General features: G+C 38.7%; 1 protein-coding gene across 2 annotated transcripts; it reads right to left on the bottom strand.

The window, feature by feature from the left end:
- Nucleotides 1-1350: 1350 nt before the first annotated feature.
- ddhd1a (DDHD domain containing 1a) lies at nt 1351-20986 on the bottom strand. Of its 2 annotated transcripts, XM_080871231.1 has the most exons (14): nt 19754-20986; nt 18336-18512; nt 14677-14778; nt 11574-11702; nt 10415-10562; nt 8193-8302; nt 7965-8071; nt 7616-7878; nt 6723-6798; nt 6342-6491; nt 5518-5582; nt 5245-5417; nt 4373-4570; nt 1351-3475 (listed from the first exon to the last, which is right to left on the bottom strand). In XM_080871231.1, exons 1-14 carry the CDS (start codon nt 20397-20399, stop codon nt 3291-3293), a joined length of 2529 nt encoding a protein of 842 aa, XP_080727357.1. In that variant the 5' UTR covers nt 20400-20986; the 3' UTR covers nt 1351-3290. The 2 variants fall into 2 exon arrangements, with proteins under 2 accessions (XP_080727357.1, XP_080727358.1); XM_080871232.1 differs by lacking the exon at nt 14677-14778.
- Nucleotides 20987-23280: the final 2294 nt, after the last annotated feature.

Below are 23280 nucleotides of genomic sequence, written 5' to 3'. Positions count from 1 at the left end.
TCCTTAAAGGTATATAAGTGAACACAACAGAGCAGTCATGAATATATTTAAGCATATTAATACTGCCAAAAATAGCTCAACTAGGTAAGAGCAATAGATGGAAATGACTTAAGAGGAAGGACACTGGACAGCTGGTCACTGTGGTCCTGTTTTTTTGAGTATTATCATTAGATGACCAATGACTGACCTCTTGTGGTCAAACACAGAACAACAGGGCCTTTTGTGAGTCACCTCTAACTGGTCCCATCTGTGAGCCTCGCCTTTGCAGATGTTGCTAAACTGCATTAAACTCGCCCCCAGTGGAAGCCACAACAGCTTTAATACAATGCAGGCTATTCACAATCTATAAGTCGGCTTTGTTGTTCACTTCAGGGGGCGCCTCGGAAAGAATCTGGTCTGAGTTTCAGATGAACAAACGCTTCTTTTGTCCTCAGTCTGGAAATGAGAAATGAAAGCAAAAGACAGTTAAAAAGAGACAGACAAAAAAAGACAGTTAATGAAGTACTGATTACATCCAAATTGGAATACTTTATAAAAAGGACATTTATACAGTGTTTTGGATGGCAGTTAGAATCCAATACAGGCATGAGTTATTGCACAGCTCCTGGGACATTTCTCCAGATCACCATATCCCTCATCATCCCATTTCATTCAACACACCCACAGTTTAATGTACATCCATTTCCCCAAAAGCCATTTATAAAGGTCTTTAGTCTGTGGACACCTGTGCTAAACTGTTTAATTATGGCTTTAATCTGGTATTGACAAGAGTGTTGAACCTACAAAAAATGTACAAGCAGACATTTCCCTGATACTTGTGGTATCTTTGACAAGACAAAAAAAAAAAAAAAATGTATTGTTGTCATTCAAAATGTTGTACATCAAAATCTCATACAGTGAAACTTACAGCATATTTTACCAAAATTATCTTTAATGCGCTCCAGTTTCTTGCCTGTGACACATTTGAAAATAAGCCTAAATATGAAAATGTGCAAATTTTCACACAAGTTTTAGAAACAATGTTATTGTTACAACTACGTATTTGCTGTGTTGAAACTCACAATGTTTGACTCAATGAATGCAAAGTAAGAACAGCACTGTGTATTTGAAATACATATCCAGATTGTTTTATGCACCGTAACAGACGGGAAGTAAAGAATAAATAAAAAGTCAAAAACGGGCTGTGTTAAAATAGTTTCTGTGCAATTTATAGCCCATGAATGTTCAAGAGCCACCAGATCAAATACAGTAACACTTAACTACCCCCCTCCCTTATTAGACCCAGCTTCTGCACTACTTCCTGGTTACCTATCAGGTGATCTCCACAAGGCAGCCTGGTTTAAGTCAGTAGGCCTTTGTACACATAACACAGAAGTTAAAGAAACGACAGTCAGCGACAGCCCTTGTGTGGCACAGTAAAGCTGCAGCTTGCACCATAACAAATTCAAAAACAGCTGATTACTACATTACAATAAGCAGAACACAAGTTAAAGTTGACAATGACAGAAAGGCTCGTCTGTCACATAAATATTTACGAGGACAGTTTCATTTCATAATCTACAGCAAATAAAATCTATTCATTAGAAAAGCCAAAAGCAATCACACGTTTTTAGTCAGAATAAAGTTTCTTGGATGTGTGTTGGCACGCAGCATTATTCTTGTCCCAACAATCCATTTACTATTAATTTGACACCATGCAAAGTGAGTAAGCACTAACTTGTGCTGAATCAGTACTTGGAATTATAGCTACAATAACCCCCATCAGTACTACTATTATATTTTTATATATAAAATTTTATGATTTTCCATCATTTGTCATCTTTCTTTTCTATTTCAACTGAATTTGTAAGTAAACGATCAAGCTAGCAAAGTGTGAACTGTGGACAAAAAAAGGCAAACAAGACATTTGTTTTTATAATGAAGGTAACGTTTAAAAATTAAATAATCTACTCTACTTTTTTAACTCCAGGCCAACCACAATTTTGCCTTAGCATTAATTGAGCAGGGCATCTAATAAAAGGTGACACATACAAGTTATTTGGCCACAAGCTCAAATCCCTTTTTTTTTTTTCTGAGGTAACATCCAGTTTAAGATCCCCAAAGTGTCCGAAAGTTACTAGGAAAAAATATTTCTGTATTTGTTTTAAGAAAAAATACATCTAGTACCAATGATTCATCAATACAAAGCCACGCGGGCAAAAATCATCTCCATAAGTTATCCCTAAAATAGAAGCTTGTATTTAGGAGGAAATAGTGATATTGTTTCGAGTGAGTATGTAAGATTTAGATTTTAGACTATGGTTTAGATCTCTACACTGTAAGAAAATAAGTAAATACAATTTAGTCACTGTGTTTGTAAGACACATCTGCCCCCTTGGTACTGCACTATTTATCAGTGACGATTAAACACAAAGGAAAATGTTATACTCTATTTGTGCAGTATAAAACTAGTGTTTTACTTGGGCTTTATTTGGTGCACTCTATTTCAAGACTCAAATAATTGAAAATTTAAAAAAATAGAGGGGAAAAAAGTACCAAAATAATAATTATTATAATAATTTGCCAAAATAATATGATTTAATTATAATGCATTATGTGTCTTTTATGTGGGAAAGTAAAGAAATATTATATATTACACATTGCCTTTGTTTGCTCCCATGGGTTTCTTAGCATGCAGTAGCTAAATATTCAACTTGAAGAAGAGAACTTTGCCAAAAATGTTCTTTTCTTTATGTTTGTGTGTGTGCGCGCATTTGTGTAACAGAGAAAAACAAACAAACAAAAATATCAGACATAACTTGACACCTTAGTGACTGAGGCTTAGTCAAATGTGCCCCAAAGTTTCAGACAGAGTCTGTAGCTGAGCAAATTGACTTAGGTATTGTTTTACATGAAATCGATGGACATGATAGACACAGTTCAGCTGTCGAAATTCACACTGGGAATGAAGTTAGAAGTCTCTTCCGCTGGGTGCAACAATCACCTATGCATCAGTGCTTTTGTTCCTAAATAAGAGTTCCTGGTCCACCGGATCCACCATCAGGGTAAGCAATTGTGCAGAACGTAAAAAACAAACAAAAAAGATGAAAAGTTTGGAAGAAAGTTCTGAGTCTGTAAGTAATGATTCCCAAGTATTAAAAGTGCTTGATCGGGAGCCAAACAAAGACAGGATTTTCTTAGCGTATTTAAGTTTGTAAGCAAGAAAAAGTAATGAACAAAGTCACTTTATGTGTCACAAGAGATGCTTTCACTCTTTCAGTGTTGTGTTCCGTTTTAAAAAGCATGCTGCCTCACTCTGGATCCGGGGTATCTGCTGGGTTAGAGGGTGTCGCCTTCTGTTTATATATGAAGGTCAACAAGAAGAGAGCTATGTCATGTGAGCACCAGTAGCTTGTGTGTGAGGTCACTGCTGACCAGTAGCGGCTCTCAACCAGACCCTCTCTGAGCTCAAAGTCAATGCGACGCTCAAGCTCCACTGCAAGACAGAAAAACAAATGAGTAAAAACAGGAAGTATCAAGACAAATGCATAATAATACATGATTAAAAACAGACACCACATGACATCAATAGCCTGCACATAAAAGATGTCCATAGCCACACTGACATCTAGTCGACCGAGCACGTAGTGAGTGAAAGTGTGAATCTGCCTGGAAACCAAGGGCACATCATGCTGATAGTAGTGCCTTGTTCATCACACAGCAGACATGCCCTAGATTACTCTGCTTTATCCAGTATCCGTTAACTTCACTTACTACAAATAAAAAATCATTTTTATTTAGTCTAAGGAGCTTGGAAAGAAAGTGACTGGACTTCATTACATTTCTTAAAAGACATATCACCTCTCATCCGCGAAGCTTCTTCAGTTCTAAAAAGAACTACCATGACCCTGAAGACATCATTTTTATTTATGTATTTTTTCACATTTTCATATTTTTAGACTAAACTCATTAATATCACGAATCAAGAGAACAGTAGGTTTATTTTCATAGACATCTACTCTATCCTCCTTCTTTATGCAAAGAGCAGTCGCCCCCTGCTGGCTATGAGAAAGAATGCAGGTGTAGGCCATTTGTCACTTTCTCTGGAGGCTACAAACATCCTTTTCTTTTAAATAAAAACAAAAAACATTACTATATTACTACACTATACTATAACTATGTTACTGCATTATTTATTTATCTTTAAATCTAATTTAATTAGATTTAATCTAATCTTGAGTACAGTGAACCTCAGTGCCATTTCAAAAACAAAATACTTAATAAGAAAGTTAACAGATGGATGTGGATGATATACTTTTTTGCCTTATTTACAAACAAAAAAAAAAAAAAAAAAAAAGAATATAAACATTACTCGAGGGATAAGTGAACTTACAGGATGTGTCAGCAGTGGGTGAGGTGGGTCGAGTCAACATAGAGAGGCCGTATGCTGACTGACTTTCTGTGCGCTTTTGCTCCTCTTCTTCAACACTTGCTCCACCCTCAAGTCCCAGAGACACTGAAGGCTGGCTGTTGGAGCGGGAAAAACGTGAGAAGAGGATTCCTCCAATGCCCTTTCCTATGCTTGCTGCTCCTGTAGTGTCGGAATAAGACAGTAGATAAAGGTAAAGTGTCTATATTATGATTTCAAAGTATAAATGCATTCATTATTATAAAAGGAGCATATTCCTCTCATTTCCACTTGATGGCACTGTGGAGCTAAAACTGTGATTTAAAAAAAAAAAAAAAAAAATCTCATCTTACCTACATACAACGACCTCTTAGGATAAAATAGATTCATTAATTACAAAGTACAAATAGCACAGGGATTTTTTTCCCAGCTCTCATTCTGAGCACATAGTTGTCATCAGAAATTAAAAGAACAGTCAACAACCTGCACTGATCAGCGACAGTATTACGAACATAGACGAGTGAAGTGTATAAAATTATCTCAGTACAATGCAAAGTTCAGCTGGAAATCCTTGGATCCTCGCATTCACATGGCTATTAATTCAACAGCGAAAACTCACTTAAGCATTTTTTCAGACTAACACATCAATTACCTTTTACCACAGTAGTCTGTTCCTTCAGGTTCATCTAATCTTATCCTGAAGTAGTGAACAACCACAGACACTTTGATCCTGAACAGTCATTACTCTAAACTTCCTTACAGACTATTTTTAAATTCTTTCAAAGTGTATAACTGATGCTGGATAACAAACACTTGTAATAACATAAACACATGTGCTCAGTTTGTGTTGGACTTACCCAATATGCTGGCCTTGCCCAAATTAGTGATTGACTCCCCATAGTGCCTCCGGGGTAGGACAGGTGATGTACTGGGGCTGGGGATGCTTTCTGTATCCGACGTGGGATCTTTAACAGGGTTGAGAAAAGTAGGCCTGATCTCATCATAAGTTGTGGGGTTAGTGGCGCTACACCTGATGAATACACAGACCACAAATAGTCAGAGAATAATTACTTATAAAATATTAAGAGTCCATTCAAGGAATAGCAGGGTGATAAAATTCAGATTGTTACCAGTGTATCTGAACAGGTGCAATGTTGCTATAATGTTTCAAGATGAGTGGCTCCAATCTGTAGGCCTAAAAAGGCAGTAAAACAGGAGTTATTGACATTGCACAGTGGAAAAAACAAAAAACCTAAACTCTTCAGAACAAAGCGCGCTCTAAATTCATGCAGACAAAACTAAATCTTGACTTAAGCAGTTACATTACATCCACCACATTTCATGTGCATTCAGAAAAAACGTGTGCTCACCAGCAGAGTTTAAGTTTGCTCTCACAGCTAACTTTTATCCTTTAAGTGCACTTTCCCAGACACAGAGCAGCCAAAGTGTCAAGATGGACTGCTGTAGGACTGTATGGAGATTGATCAACTTGAAATGTAACAATTTCATCAGCTAATATATTCACTTTAATAATTAATACAGCAAATGGAGGCCAATTCAGATTAATCGGAAGGGGAAAAATGCACCTGCTATAAAAAAAAGCTTTATCATCACTCTGGGATTTTGGCTAGCTTAGCATTAGCATGCTGTCTGTGCAGATGCTTGCAAAGACCCAAAGTGCTGTTAGCAGCAAAATGCCGTTGTTTTTGCTCTGAATGTAAATAAAAATTAAAGTATCGTCCATATCCATGCTGTAAACTGCGCCACTAATTTCCTCCTCAGACACACGAACTGAAATCAGCTGTTTGTAGTGTAAATGGAACTGATAAGCCGACGCGATAGGTAAGCAGACCGATAATTCCAAAGAACTGAACTACTGGGAACCGGTTCTCGATTTCCTTTCCTGCTCATCTATAAAGGACAAGACAGTGATGGGTACAGTAAGGGTACTGACCACAGGGTCTGTGGGATGGAAGACATTGAAGAGCCTGCTACAGATTGAAGTGGGCAAGATGTGGTCTTGGTGAACACTGGTACCAGGGCGGATTCCTCTTAGTGCCAAAAATACTGCCAGAGGAGAACCCATGCAGAAGAAATTCTCTACCTGAGAAATGAAAGGTGCCAAGATTATTTACTGTAAATGTAGAAGTCTTTCGTATTTATACAGACAGGATTTATTTGTTGTGTAAATGCCACATTTAATTTCTGTTTTATTTCCTATATGGACATATATTCATTTATTTTAGGAGTACAGAACATATTAGTTTAACACCTAAAAGTTTGTCAAAGATTCTTACACATTACAGTAGTGATATTTTACAAAGCAATATAGTACCTTAAATTTCAGGGCTGGGGGGGCTGAGGGTTTAGAGGCCTCAAGTGTGGCGAGTTGATTTTCCAGCTCTTGTAACCTGCAACAAGAAGCAAGTAAAGAAGCCCAAACTACACCTTATAAAGAAATTTGAAACTTCTAAACTCCAGCGTGAAAATCTCTTTCAATATTGATACCCATTGCCCTATTAACAAAAGAGGCCAGTCATCAAAAAGTCCCCTTTTCAGTCAGATCAATAAACCTTATTACAGCATTTTCTTGTCTTACAAAGTTAATGGTGCACACAATAATGGCACTGTGCACACAGCGTGATGGGCAATGGCCAGCTGATGTATTACTCTGCAGCCCACACACACACACTAAAAACAAACAAGTAAAAATAAAACTTTAAAATAGGGCACGAGAAGAGCAGCATGCAGCACATGGCGTATTTATTTTAAATAAATATATAACTGCTCACCCAACACACGCACACACACAAAAATATTAGGCTTGATGTTAAATTTAAGGATATAAACTGAGTGACAGTAACACTGAGCCACTGATGTTATGGCATAGATGATTAAGGGAAACATTCGGAGTAAAGTAAAGTTCAATTAATCAGATTTTTGGAGGCAAAATAAACATTTAATTATGAGCTTTTCATTAAAATTCAGTATGAGTGGCTATTTTTTAAAAATATTTTAATAAACATGTTAAATTTAACCTATCTAATTCGACTACAAAGCTGAATTGGGGAGGGGGTTGCCATTAAAGTATCAAAACTCAATTCTCAAGGCTCCTTGACATTAACCGCTTTAAACTCATATCTTTTAGGATCCAAACAGACACAACTGAACTGAACACAACTATACATACAGCGCAGGGTGTCATTAACCTACAAAGGAAAGCTCTACCTGTTCCTTGTTTGCCTCTGCTGCTCTAAAAGGTGCCTCTCTTCATAGGACATCCAGCGAAGGTCTAGGTCCTCCTCCACAACGCGATGCTCCTGCAAACAAAACCGCACGGGATCCCAGCCAGTAATGATGTCATACGCGATGACACAGCCAAGAGAGTGAGACACGATAGACACTTTGCCACCCTTTTTCTCGAAATCAGGGTTCCGTGAACAGAAAAGTGAGTAGAGCTTGTTCAGCTCCTCTGTTAGACCCTTGGTAATCTGGAGAGGGAGAGAATGTGAAATAATGAGAAGAGACGAAGAGAGAGCACCAGGGACTCTAATTACTGAATCTGTATGACTCTTACTTCATCCCGGTAAAGAGGGCTGTTGTAATACATGATATCCATGGCACTGCTGTTGAGAAGGTCTCTCAGTCCTCTCACTTTGTCTGGTGTGATCGAGTCTACCGTATCTGCAGAAACATACCCACATCTGAGCACAAAAAAAAGAGCTAACGACAACAGACTATTGTTCATATATGCAGTCATCAAAAATGTATTTCTTCCACAAAAGACAACAACATGCATGCACACCTCCGTCCAGTGTGAGTTTGGAGCGCCACTCGACAGGCAGGAACTCCACATGTTCCTCATTGTGCTCTGAGAAGTGTTTCTCCTCCATCTTCCTCACACCTTCCCGCAGCCTAAACATACAATAACAAAACAGCATATAATGTATTTAACAACAATATTGCAGATATACAACTGAAGGACTTAAGAGTGCATTTGGGAATATGCTGTTTAGTAACCATGTCATTGTCACTTTGTCTCAGGAGCAGTTTATTATAACGACAGATTCGAAGTCTAAATCTATATAGTCTTAGTCATACGACTGTCAGACAGAAAAGAATGATGCCCATTTTACTGATGCAGCTGCTTCCCTTGTGCAGCATGCATACAAAGGCTACACTGCTATTAGCCCTATATGGGACACCATTAGCTTGCAGGATACACTAAATACACAAAGAGAGAGGGGTGAGGCAGTTGTTGACATGGATAAATGGAGGTTGGGAGAGGCTTTTAAATGACTGCACTGTGAAAAGAGCACCTAATGCAGGTTTTGACAGGACTTTCAGTGCAGGGGAAATGCTCAAAGGTCTGAGTGCTGCTTTACAGCTTTCCCAAGTTTTGTAAGGTTTTCCTTGCTTTTAGATTGGCTTTAATGAAGACAGTCAGGTTTGGCATTTGAGGATTAGCAGGTTTACACTGTCTGATTTTGTTTTAGGACATTGTAACTGGAACATCTCACCACAATTTGCTTCATCAACATACATGTAAGAGACTGAAAAGACAAATACCTAATATTACTTCAGGTAAAAAGAAGCAACCAAAAATCAAACAAATACATCAGGTTTTCAGGATGATTGTTTCTCTTGGCTGAGAAAGTGTGTGCGCTATAATCTACATGAAGATAGAAGAAATGTTTACAATATGTTTACAGTAAACATTTACATTGCAGCTTGACTGTGTACTTTATCTGCTTTAACTCCTTAGTTTGTGACACAGTGACAGTTCTGCACAAGTGTAATTAAAGCTTCCACACCTATGGTCCAAGGCTATTTCAGTTATTCCTTTAGATAAAAACAGACATATGAAAGGACTGCATCTAGCTTAAGCAACATATGATCAATACTGTATACACAGCTGAACTCCAGTGAGTTTAAAAGAGAAATTGATGCTGTGATAACTTACTTTATCAGATTTCTATAGACAGAAGTGTCTATTGTGCACTGTCATTTTAAGCTCTACATAATTTACAATTTTCTAAGTTCCTCATAACCAGATGTAACTTTTGAAAGACAAAAGAAACTCAGTAGGTTTATTCAAGTAAAGTATCAACACAGCATCAAGCTGACTGTTTTGTTTTTATGTGTCGAGTGCTCTATAGAAGATCCAAATAAAAGAGATACATCTTCCCACTGGCATGAAATCTGGACAGATGAAGGTTATATAACCAATAAGTATATAAAACACTGAGACAGAATGGCACGACTTGATTAGGAACTGATTAGGACTGGAAACATGGGCAAAAACTGTAACCACATTTTTGCCTATGTTTCCAGTCCTGGAAACAGCTGGTTTTATTCTGCAACATGAATCCTGTCATTTTTCTTTACTTACTTTTATAGAACTGCATTTCCCTGTTCTGTTGTGTCTATGTGTGTTATTTTTAAGGTTTGGTACACTGTGTGATCACACATTAACAACGCAAGTGTAAATTAACAGAACGGCATGAGCAGACCAAGAGTGAGAAAGATGGGTAGAGAAAATCAGGCAGGAGAAGAAAACAGAGTCTGCAGGAGTGGAGGGGGGAAAACTGAATGATTTAGTGGATACTGTTGTATGAGCAGTGCTTCAGTTATGCACTCTGACACTTCAGAAATGCACTAGCTACATAATTGGCAACAAAAGAAGACAGACAGGTATGTGTCAGGTTTATGTCAAATCCATCATATCACATTGCAAAAAAACCACAACAAAACGATGTAAGCTTAGTTAGGAGCACAGAAACGTTAACACACAGAGAAACTATGAATCTACAAAAGAGGAACAAGAAGTGAGACTGTTTGTTTTTAGCAGAGAGAACATGAACTGTGACAGTTCCAACATTACACCACAGTATGTCCCAGGAAGACTTTTCTTACATTGCCTTTGACTTCATCTATACTAGGTTTTAATTTTATTCCGGATTCCATTGGAATGAAATTGAAAGTACTGCTATCATAAAAAGAACAAACATACAGGTATCAACTCACATTCCAGTGTTTTTAATAATGCGCCCCTGGTCCATCTTCTGTCCAATGCCATGAACCACAAAGACAATGTGCGTAGTCTGAGGCGGTCTGTCCTCGGGTGAGGCCTCCTCAACATAACCCCGATGGAGCCGCGTACCGCTGCTTGAGGCTAAAAGACAAGTAAGGACGGGGTTGGAGTTTCATTTTACAAAAGCAAGCTTTAAAAAGAAAAAAAACCCCAGCTATTTAAACTTAGTGTTTTCTGTAGAATTTATGTATTTAAAAACACATTACAACTATGTTCACCAGAAAGCTATAAAAAGCTGCAGTGATGGAGTCCAAAGAGGCCAGTAGGTGAAACCTGGGAACCCTGCTGTGATTGTGGCTGCCAATGTGTCAATGGGGCCAAGTGTGTCACCTTATTTAGAATCTATAATCTAGTCTAGTCATGTGTTACACAGCAGGGTAATAGAATCTACTGGACTGCTGCCTGGTTAGCACTAAATGAACATCTCAGGTAAAATTGAAATAACCAGGTCCATTTTGTCCAATAACCTGAAAGCAGGAGAGATTAATGTGCTGTAGGGCTTGAAGACTGTAGATCAGAATAGAGTCATCCATCCGGATCAAACATCAATTGCTTTTTGTTATCTTTTCAGTAGCACATGGGCCCTTTAAGCACTTGGCAGATGGACACAGAGTGACCTCCTGGGCTAATCCAGTTAGGACACTGCGTTTAAATACCTGATGCAAACTACAAATGCATTAATATACAGGTCGTTGTGTGAACTGGACGCTTGTTCAAGCTCACGAAATAGGAAATCAATTCGATTTTCTGACTAAACACTTGGCTTCACACATTTTATAGGCATATCCTTAGCAAAGAGGATAAACTTTATTGAAATAAAATTTTTCTCCACCTATGCAAGTGTGCATGTCGAAATCTGTAAGGCTTGAGTCAGTTACTTCATGCTAACCTTTAGCAGATATGCTTACCATAACAATGTGTTAGCAAGCTGGTGTCGGCTGAATACTACACAGTAGAACACATGCATGTAAAGTCAAGGGATGCTAGTAATTGTAGTTTGAAATCATTTAAGCAGATATGATGCGTTTCTGTACCGTGCTTTCATCAGAAATGCTAGTAAATAAATAAAGGAAACCTTAAGTGGTTACAGACCTTTGGAGAAGCCCAGTTTCTGGGTGACTGTTCTTGCAATTTTGGAAGTTGTGGCATCACTGTAGAGGTAGATCTCGTCCACGCTGTGCCAATCCACATGTGATCGACTCAGCTTTAGACTATGGATGGCTGCAGGGGGCAGTGAGAGAGAGGAGTGAGTACATGAACAGTTAGAGGAAAGACAGGACACAAGGAGATTGGTCTTGGGGGGGATAGAAGGAAAACTTAGGTAACAGGAAAAATCAAAATAAATCAAATTTACAAAGCAGTAATTAGGAATGTGGTGCAAATTAGCAAAAGTAGGAACAAACTAGTCTAACGGCTTGATGAAATGCAGCACAGAGCATTGATCTGCAGACAGAAAAACACATCAAACCAACACAAATTATGTTTGCAGATTTCAGCTCTGGCTTGTTGCCCTCCTTGTGCATCATCAGCTGTAGATATATTTGGTACTGATATCTACATTTAGTTCTCTTACTGTTATTTTTTTTCCTCCTGGTTCTCAATTCAAAGTGTAATGCAGTGACTAGAGCAAGTAAGAGCAGAGGTAGACTAGAGAGCAGGCACCATTTGCTACAGAAGCTAAGAGCAATAGGTGAGACTGGTTCACTCAACAGTTATTTATGTCTCTGTCCTTTAAGTGCATTGTGCAATCAAATTAATTTGAACAAGACTGGTGGAAAACTCATGCACTGGTCCAGTGCACAGTCTATTGTCTGGTTCACACACTATTGTACAGCAGCTGAAGGTCACATTTCTTCACATTGCTCGGAACCAAACTGGGAATTAAAACCCTTAAGAACAAAAAAGTATAGTACTTGGAAAAATGCCATTTTCCAGATTGTGTTCTCTAGTTTCAAACTCTTTAATATGGTCACACAAACCCTGGGGAAAAAATGGAACTGCATTACTATTACGCAGAGAATCTAATTTCTTAAAGTTTAAATGCAGTTTTTACTTAATAACAGAGTACTGAAAAAAATGAACATGTGTCAAAACTATGCATCATTTCCATATTTTTATTAATTAAACATTCCTAACAAAATGGAAAGATAAATAGTAAATAAGACATCTGTCAATAAATTTGAGAATTTACCAGCTCCCTCTAATACACCTGAATTTAAAATGTGCTGATGCATCTGTTAAACTGGTCTACTGTTGCTTGGCAGGATACTTTCACTGTGGGTAGGTTTGCTTTATGGGTAATGTGATGACAAGCCCTTATTAAACTGTACTAAAGACCTGTTCACTTTGAATGTAACCAGTCCCAAGCTGAATGACTGCCTCTAAGAAATGAGGATAACTTGTAGAGATTGAAAAAAGAAACGTTTGTTGAAAAGAACAGGCAAAGTGACAGGTTGTCACTTTTATTTGGCAGATAAAAAAAATAGTTTGTTGTGACATTCTTTCCATTTGAGGCAATTCTTAGAAAGTTTTCTCTGTCACATATATTTCCGGTCATTTTAAAATTGCATCACCAAATACTGACAGTAATCAACAAGAAAGGGAAACGAGCAGTTCTTCTTAGAAGAGCGCCTTTTGCCAACCAGGCTGGTTTCATCTCAAACAGACTCCTTACCTCATATCTCTGTACCCAGAAGACACCATACAGGTGAAAAGGAGGGTGGCATTTGCTATAAGAGCTGCACAGTTCTAAACAAACTAGTTTGAGGCCAACTCAAACTGTTGAGACTTATCTGTAGCCAAATCCACAGTAAAACAGGAGATACTTAATAACAGGAAAAAACTAGGAAGTATGCCTAACTTCTCCACTTTACTGGTTTTATTAATATCAAAAGTTTGAGTGAAAATTGTTGACTGATGTTTAGTGCTGTAAAATAACACTTCCTGTTTTACAGTGAAAGGCAGCAGGTAAGGAAATGAAGGTAAAAGAGGAGGGGATCAAAATGTACACAGGGACAGACAGACAACCCAAAAAAAGAACTCACTGAGCTAGATCTCTAACAGCCTGTCAAGAATGACCAAGAAACACAGGATGAGAGTATTTGTTATACAGGGATGGGCAAGGAGTGAAGGAACTGGGGAAACTCTTGAAGAAAGAAACTTCATGTATGCAAGAATCTCAAATCTGGAGAGAGGTAAAAAATAAATATTGGGAATAAGAATAAAAGGCAAAATTGAAATAAAATGAAATAAACTGGCCTGGGACTGTGACATTTGTTCCTGACGAAAAGTTTCAACTTTTTTCTTGACTATGTCTTGACAAAAATAACAGATTCCTTTCATCCAGGGCCACCTCAGAGCAGCAAAGACAATCCAATTTTCATGTAATATAGCAGCTAGGCTTTAGATCGGCTGCTTCAGATTTACTAGAAGATGAGGAGACAGACCCCAGGACTTCTCTATTCAATAAATCCAGAACTAGGACAGTGATGGACTTGAAAGAAGCTGTTAAGGGTTATAATAGTAACTGTTCATAAATGGCTTCTCTGTTTGGCTCATCAATTGTGCTTGGGTCTCAACAAAGAGCTTTGTTCATGGCCCTTAAAGTGGGAGCTTATGATGGTGGTTCATTAATGGTACAGTCATACTGCCAGAGGACTGAGATAAAGAGAGCAAAGAAAGAGTGAGTAAGAAATGGAGAGGAAAGGAGTTTTTTCGTTTTTTTTTTTTTTTTTTAAGACAGCAGAAGCCTTCAAAAGGCTTTTTTGAAGACTAGCTTATTTATTCCATGTCTACTGGCATTAGGGATCTTGCTCTGGTAGTTGAGTGAACCCTGTTGTCTACTCACTATTCCAGCAAGGAGATGAAAGACACATATGCAGGATTCCCCAAAAAGCAGCAATGCTAACAACTATAGCACAAAACTCTTAAGTATATGCACAAAGGAAGATGTTCTAGCAACTAGGCCCAGTTAAGGCTGCAGCACAGAAAGCAGCCTAAATTCCCTTTAAAACAACTGCTAACTGAGCCTAGGTCTAGTTTTTAAATAGTCAAATTATTTCAAAAGTTTGAACCACACAAGAAAGAAAACTCAAGTTTCAAAGAGACCAAGCTGCTATAAGAAGGGGATACAAGCTAGATCTAATACACCAGATTTTTTAGGGAGAAGAAAAAATAAAATTGTATTTTACAGTACCTTGGCAGCGTTTGCGCTTGTGACATGTAGGTTTAGTACTCGTCTGATATCCACTCCATTTGAACAGAAAAGGGAGGTAGAAAGGGGGCAGGTGGGAGAGAACTAACAACCAACAGTGAGTGAGTAATGGCCATTACCCTGGTGTCACACAGACTACTGCTGTCATCACTCTTGAACAAGTAGCTCTATCAAGTAGTGCTGCAGTCAGGTTACCACTTTAACCAGGACAGACTAAGAGTCTGCGCTGGTTACCGCAGCGACCTGGTGGCTATAGGAAATGTCCTGATACAACGCGAACTTATTGTGAGCCTTCAGGCCGAAAATGCAGCACTGTTTGACATGTGCTATAGACGACATTTTTACACTTATCAAAGAAATACAGAGAATATCTACACATGGCATGACTCTGACTATACAGGCTACAAATCCCCATTATTTCTTTTTGTTTACGTGTACTACATAAGTTCATGTCTAACAGCATTAACAGTACTTATTTTTCCATTTCACTTAATGAATAATTCATATGTTCCTATTTATAACCATTTTGAGGAGGTGATGCTGAAACCAACCTACTGACTACATTTTTACAAAGAGCTCTGAATAAGTATCTGGGAGATTATCTCCAATGCCTCTCTTACCTGGAGCACAGATTAGAAGATGTATTTCTTTCCACTGTGAATAATCTAATTGCTTTGTATATGATTTAATTAGTTAGAGATAAGTAGGTGTTTTAGTTTAATTGCAAGCGCTTAGAAGTGGTGAGAATGAGGATAATTTACTGCCATATCTTATTGGATGACTGATCTAATTTCATTTTCTCCTTCAATAAATGAGTGTCAGCTTGTGAAAACAGCCATGTAAAACCACACACATATGTCCACTGTTCGATAGAAACTAAAACTTGGTTATTCATAATATTTTATCATGACTGGGTAATTTTTTCTCTATTGATTTTATTACTAAATTTATGCTAGTATTTTAATTAGTAAGAAAAATGCTACGTGACAAAATCAGTTCCACAAACATGTAGGCTTTCTCAAATTTGTTAATCAAATCAGCAAGTGCACAAGACATGTCTCACTAAAACATTCAATCAAAGACAACACAGACATCAGACTTGCAAATACTGGTAGAGGTGAAAAGCTGTGGAGGACAGAACTGCTGAGTGTATGGGAGGGTTTTGTTATAAAAGCTACCAGTAATGTGCATTTGGGTATTACAGCACTGATGGATCCATTCATAACTAAGTGGTTCCTTATGATTGAGATACCGAGTATGAGAGGAAGCAGTCCAAACAGGTCACAGTGAACTGATAACCTTCATCTGTTCTGCATCATATAATATAAAACTATCTTTGCGGATAAGATAAAACAAATCCCTTTACCAACTCTTTGTTACAGTAGGCTGTGAATGTAAACACTGTAAACCTGACTCTTCCTGCCAAATGACTTCTTTGTTTGTATCCTAAGCACAAGTCAGTACCATACATCTGTCAAATGTACGCTATGTTATTAAGTGTGAATTTTCTGTTTCTTTTAAGTATGTATCAGTCATCAATTATCCCATGGTGTTCCTACACTCTGGTGTTTAATAAAATGTAGCAGAATATGCAGCACACAAACTAACTTATGAGGCTTGCCTACGTCAAACGACACACACTGCATTGCTCAAAGATGACACAGTGTCCAGCCTGCACGCTTTGTTTTTTCCCTGATGTCTTTTAAGGCTGACATACTGGACACGCCCTATAGTTTTTACTACTGGCTTACACCAGTGATCACCATCTGCGATTCCTGTCAGCTTAAGACTCAAATGACAGCAGGCATTCCTTGAAGAAAGTGTCAAACGATAACAATAAAAAAAATTTAAAAAAAAAAGGAAATAGGGGGTGACGCCATTGTTTAATTTTCTATAACAGTAAAAATCACAATGAATCTTCACTTCATAAAATACACCATATCACGCATGGGTGACACATCAGATTTAACTCTTCCTTGTTTATTATTTAAGAAGAACCAGCAGAAGCAGTATATCAGCCCATATTTTGCACTTGCACCACACTGATGACGATGTACCTGCAGAGCATACTGGTATGCCTACCATGTCTTCTGCTGCACTAACATTTAGTCTACGCTAGGGAACACAATAAAAATAGTAGCAATAGGTAAAGGAGACAGCGATATCTTGGGGAATGTATTTACTGCAGTACTGTCAGGGATTGCTGCCTTATTGAATGACGCATTTATAGATCGTGGTGCTAGCCCTTATTGTTGTCAGGGCTTCAAATGATTAGTTTCAAGATAAAACATATTTCTTTAAAAGCTGCCTGAAGGAGGAACTCAAACAAGGTGAATTATCAGGAGCTACCATTCACTTTCCCTTCATGCTTTTACAAATATAAGAGGAAAATACTTTTTTTTTTCCCATGCAGATCTTGAACGTTGCCAAGATACGCACTACATGAATGCACATGCAAATGATGGTTCTTTAGGTTTTATTAACATATATATCTTACGTATGGCTTTCAAAGGGTGAGTAGGTTATTCTCCCTTGCAATAGTACATTAGACAAGTTAAAGTCTTATGATCTGCGCATTGAGTAATGGAGAGTCTGCCAAGTGTCACAAAACCAATTTGTGTGGCCTTGTACATTATTTCTCTCACCTTGCAAATAACTGGACTTTGAGCCTTCTTTCCACTAAGACTTTATACACTTGCATCCATATACTTCTAAATCTCTTAGCGTCCGTGTACACAATGCGTGTCAAACATGAGCGACTTTATATCGTTTTCTCTTATATGTCTTGAGATTAAATAAAAATTGAAGAAAAATAGTGACATGTAATGTCACTAAGATTGAAGCAAGGTATGCAATGTAGTACACAAGTCCCAGATTACCTTGGTGATATTGTGAGTCTTGTTTTTACAATAAAGACTAAACTTTTCCCACCATCTTTATCAGCTGCTGCATGCTTTTCTCTCTGCTTTTGCTCTATTTATCACACACCCACACACTTATCACCAGTGAAGGTCCTGTAGATCTGGCTGCGTAAAGGAGACTGCTGAATCAAAGAACCCCTTTCTTATTGCCTTTCACAGCTAAATGCTGCTACATTTCGCTTGAGCCAGCCCTCAGAGGAGGACCAGCCAGAACGTACGAGTTGCACCTGCTATATACTAGAAGGGTGACATGACAAAACCTACACCCACATGAATGGACACACCTGCCTCATTCATTTCAACTGAACGTGCATCTACACTAGCAATTTTGAGCTGTCTCAAAATTGCTCATTTATGACTCTGGTTACTTTTATTCTAGTTTCACTGTTTCACAGATTTGGTGCGTTTTTCACTGACTTACTTTTTAAAGGAATTTATAACCAGCAATGGCTATGAGAGCATTTAATCTTCTCACTTGCATTCGCAGTCATCAGTAGATGCATTGGAAGGTTATTACTCAAAGACATTCTGGCTAATGCAACAATCAGCATCAGATTAAGCTATGATCTAGTTAATAAGTTCATTTATTGTGTTAGTTATAAGAATGGATGCTTCAGTGCTGTGTTCTTTAACGCATTTTTGTCTTTAAACGCTTTATATTACAGAATTTACTGCACCAAGGTTAAGGCTGTCCTGCCCTTGCCCTTCCCCAGAGCTCACCATCTTTACTATCAATGGTCCTGGGAACCAAATCCATCTCAAAGGTATCCTGCACGTGTTGCCCACGGAAATGGTTAAGGTGCTCCCGTTCGATGAGGTCGCTTTCGTCTTCATCTAATGGCAACCAAGTACCATCGATAAACCACTGGCCTCTCATCACTGGGATATGGTCTTGTTCTGTAGGACAACAGCCATTATCTAGTATCAAATCCAAAACAAAACAAATAGCTCCTGCATGGATGGGAATCATGAAATTTCAATTTTTGGCAAGGAATAAATATATTGTTTTATTTAGCAAGTAGAAATGAAAGTAAGTCGGTTTCTGGAAACTGAATCCTTTCGTTGTAACTCAACAAGTCTGACAAATCCTGGGGGGCAAAGTCTCAGTGGTTAATGCAGAGAGGCCATGTTTGATTACAGTCTTGAGTGACATCATTAAGTAATTCTCTGGTGGTGAATAAGAGTGTAGGATCTTAAATTAGGCTGCCTTAGAAAGAGAACTTCTCTCTCTCTACAGAGTGAGCCTGTTCAAAGTCTGTCTATATCTATTTAAAGACAAAGTGTTCTAAAGCTAATGTAGACACATAGACTGACAGTAGGTACAGTTCAGTCAAGTAAGTTTGTTAGGCTTGTCTGCAATATGCCAAACTAAAGCTAAGAACTATTTAACACAACCTTGATTTTTATTTTTTTATTTTCTAAATATTCTGATGTTTTCTATCTTATAGTATATCAATGACCTTTATACATGTTCCATTGTGTAAACTAATCTCTCACTTGTGAACTGATATGCTTTGGATGACTATTCAAACGTCCTCCTTTAGTATCTATTTCACATTCTTAACTGTTAACGTAGCCGTCAGACCACACTGAAAGAGTACAGAGAGGGTCTCAATGCATCCACAGCATCAACAACTGTGAAAATAACCTCTTCTGTAAATGTCATTTGAAATTAAGCTTCAAAAGACCCAGTTAACCATGAACCCTATTCATTCAGGTCAGGTTTTCCGAAGCTCTATAGCAACTGCCTTCCTTTGTTCCCTGCCTTTTCCTGGAAATATCCACGAATTAGTTAATGCAGATCAGCTGAGCTCAATACACTGACATCCAGAAAAAAAGGCCAGATGAAGTACTTAGCTTGCAAGAAAAAAAAAGAAAAGACAACTATGCAGTCTACAGTAAAAGTCTACAGAAAATGTATACTCAGCTACAGGTTTAACATTTAAACTAGAACCTTTTACAGAACAGTGTGAAGTGTTTTGTAAGCTAATATATTGCAGATCTCTGTAGTTTTCATAACATCTACGTGAGGTTTGACTAATAGAAGTTGTGTTTCTTATTCTCTACCAGGAGCTACTTTACATGTGACTGATGCAGAGGTGATTTAATTTGGGTTGCATTGGGGTGATTATACTTACGTTTCCAGTAGACAGGATAGCATTGTCTCTGTATTATATCAACCTGATAGAGTCCTCCTCGCACACACACTGACTCTACATTGAGTTCAATGCTTTCAGCGTCCCTCTCATCAGAGGACACGGTGGATGTGTCCAAGGACCCGCGGCCTCCGTGCACACTGCTGGTCCTCGTTTCTGCTGGCACTGCACCGTTCATCCCTGTGCTCTCCAGCTCTCTAGACCCGCTCTCCTCCTCTCTTCCACTGGCCTGGGGGCATGCTGCACCGGGGTTCAGCTCGCAGTGTTTCCGAAACATTAGCTCAATATTAAGTGAATCGTGGCCCAAAAAGGGCTTCCAAGTTTTTTTGTCCTCTTTGTAAAACCACCGCACTTCCTCCGGACCGAGCTCCGTGACCACCTCGTTGAATCTATGTCTGGAGCTGTTGGATCTAGATCTCTTTCTTCTCTCGAACAGAGGACCGGTGTTATTCCCATAGTTGTCATACTCAGGAGAGCTACTGCTGAGGTAGTCTTCCTGGGAGTTCAGATCCAACACCAGACCGCCTTGAGCGCTGTGATGTCTGGCGTGTAAAAGCGGCAGCTGCCCTTCCAGTCCCGACTGGACTGAGGACATCCCAGCCTGCAGTGTTTCATCGTCGAGACTCATCTCGTGACAGCACGAAAACACATCGCTTCTCAAAACTCACTCTTTGTTGCCGGTAGTGTCAGCGCTGACCTTTTAGTATAAAAATAGCTTAATTGAGGGATTTTGGTTGTAATGTTGATGCTGCTCATAACTATCCAAGAAACCCGACCTCAGCGCTGTGCTCACTGCACCTTCAGAAAGCGGTTACTGCTCCGCGGCAGCTATCGTCAGGCTTCATATTAGTCCAAAAATGAAACTTTCATAAAGAAACACGCCTAGACCAACTTCCATCACATTTCCTGAGCGCACCACAGCGGTCGCTACATCACCTTGTTAGCCCAGCTTGCTAGCTGGCTAAGCTAATACCGGCTGGAGAACTCGGAGAATTGCGTATTAGCGAATCTGCAGCGATAAAACGAGAAACGAGTTTTCTTGCCCTTTAAGTGAAATAAAAACATGTCAAACCACTTTCCTGTTATCGACTTGCTGTAACGCTGCTTGACAAGAGTAAATATTACCGTCACTATACTTTGAGTGTTCCGGGTCACTGTGGAATTTCCGATTCATTCGTTGACAAACAAATCTCGCGTAGTGCGCTAGCATGCGTGTGCTTGACAGCAGGTCACGGGATCCATGAACGCGCACGTAGAAACTGTGAGAACATTACGTCACTCCGCCCTCTGTTTAAAAACTGAATTGTTCTTATCGTGCACTAGATGGAGATAGAAACCTATAATAGCCGTTGGGCACGAGTCTATTGCAATGATCGTGACAATGCTCTAATTCCCACTAGATGACAGTAAAGACTTGTTCATTTTAAAGAGATTCCTAATATCACCGCTTTAGGAACTGTTTAAGGAACTGCAAGTTTACACTTTCAAAACACATTTCTATACACAATTAACTATTATAGGGACATATTAATAGAAACAGTTGACAGTGTTGAATGCCCTTTAAAAGTCTGACACATATGACACATTAATGCAAAAAAAATAAAAAATCATATATAGGTGTTCAAATGACTTGAGATCTGGTGACTGAAAAGGACATAGCAGGTCACCTAATTTTAAGATCCATCAGACTATTCTGTACCCCTCTCGTGCCTTGTGGATGGGGCCATTGTTATCCTGAAAGAGGACCATCAGGTCATCACTCTGAACAAGTCTATGCTAATTTACACTGACTCTGAGTTCAGATGTTGCCTTATTTGGTGTCTGTGCAAAATATAGGTTAATAAAGTAATTACAACAAAAATGGTGCCTGCTGACTGCCTTTCAGTCATCAGATCTCTAGTCCTTTGAACACCTATATATGATTATTTTTTTTTGCATCAATGTGTCAACAGCTATCTCTACCACCATCTTCAAAATAATACATGTGGGAATATCTTTTAAAGGTATGGTGTTCATATCTCTTTTTAATAATATAAAGTATCAGTGATCCTGACCTTTGACCATCAGTTCTAATCACTTCATCCCTGAGTTCAAGTCAGTCTTAAAGCTAAATGTATCTAATCAGAAATCTTGGTACCATGCTGTTAGTTTAGTTTTTGTTTTTTTGTTTTTTTTAATTTAGCTGCATTCTTTTTCTTTAAAAAAAAACAGATATCACATTGATGAGAATGAGATGAATGCACAAGGCCTCTGGCCACATCTGTTACCAGAGTGGAGGCAAACAAAATTACAACCTGAAATAAATTCATCCATTTTTTAAAATGCTTATGCAATTCAGGGGAATTGGTGGGCTGGATCCCTGCTTTCACCAGCCAAGGGATGGGGCACACCCTGGCCATGTTGCAGGGAAATAAATGCAAAAGAAATAAAATCAAACACCTATTTATTTATAGGAACACGAAAGGAATCCTAGTTTTAGTTTTCTGTACTATGTCCATCAGGCAAGCATGTCCTTCTAGCCAGGTAACTTCTCTTCAATGGCTTCTCTGAACATTTGCTAATGAATAGCCCAGCAGTAAGCAATACTTTTGAGGAGTTTACCCATTCATCCACATCTTCACTATGTGAACACTTAGTGCCTGCCCTTTTGCACATGTTCTACATAGTGTGGTGGTGTCTGCCAAGATGCACTGCCTGGGCATGTCTTCATGCCTTTATGGTCAGTATCATAACAGGCGGAGAGGGCGGGGGTTGTCAAAGACAGTTAGATTACATCAGAGAATTAATGCTAAAGCAAATAAAAAATAATAATAATAATTTTATCGCCCACAATAGCTTTTCATTTCAGTGGTTAACTACATGAAAACAGCAAAAAAAAAGAAAAGAAAAAGGAGTTGAACTATTTGGACTGCTGGCTACTTCCCAACGTGGATTATAATATATCTGTTATAGTGCTAACTGGTGTGTTTGTATGAGAGTGCATCAGTGCAGTGTGAGTTTGTATCTGCCTATGCGTGCATGTATGCATGTGCCTGTTTATTTAGGCAGAGTGCGCGTGTTTGCACAATGTGTGTTTTGTTTAGCAATACTTGTGTGTGTATACTGCTGGTCCAGGTGATCCTGGGGCCGTGGTGCGGTTTGTGGGGAGAGAAGCGAGCGAGAGAGAGAGAGAGAGAGAGAGAGAGAGAGACAGAGAGAGATAGGAGAGAGGCCCATGCAGCTGTATTTGGAATAAACAGACATTACCCTGCTGTGTTCTAATTTACTGCAGAGTGGGAATTAAACTTTAAGCTCGTCCCGCCCCTCTGCACTCTTTTCTTCTGGCCATCAACAACTACTTGCACAATGTGAGTTATTAAAGTGTTACTCCACCCAAATTCTGTCTTTTTAGTATCAAATTAACAACCCCTATAGGCTTGAGAGGTGGTTGTAAAAGGGGGGGCATCCGCACAGAATCAGCTTCCGGAGGAACTGTGGATTTCCCGAGTGCAATAGAGACATATAAAAGC

Source organism: Rhamphochromis sp. 'chilingali' (assembly GCF_963969265.1).
Source record: "Rhamphochromis sp. 'chilingali' genome assembly, chromosome: 21".
Classification (NCBI taxonomy): domain Eukaryota; kingdom Metazoa; phylum Chordata; class Actinopteri; order Cichliformes; family Cichlidae; genus Rhamphochromis; species Rhamphochromis sp. 'chilingali'.
This window is presented reverse-complemented; position numbering and strand designations above follow the sequence as displayed.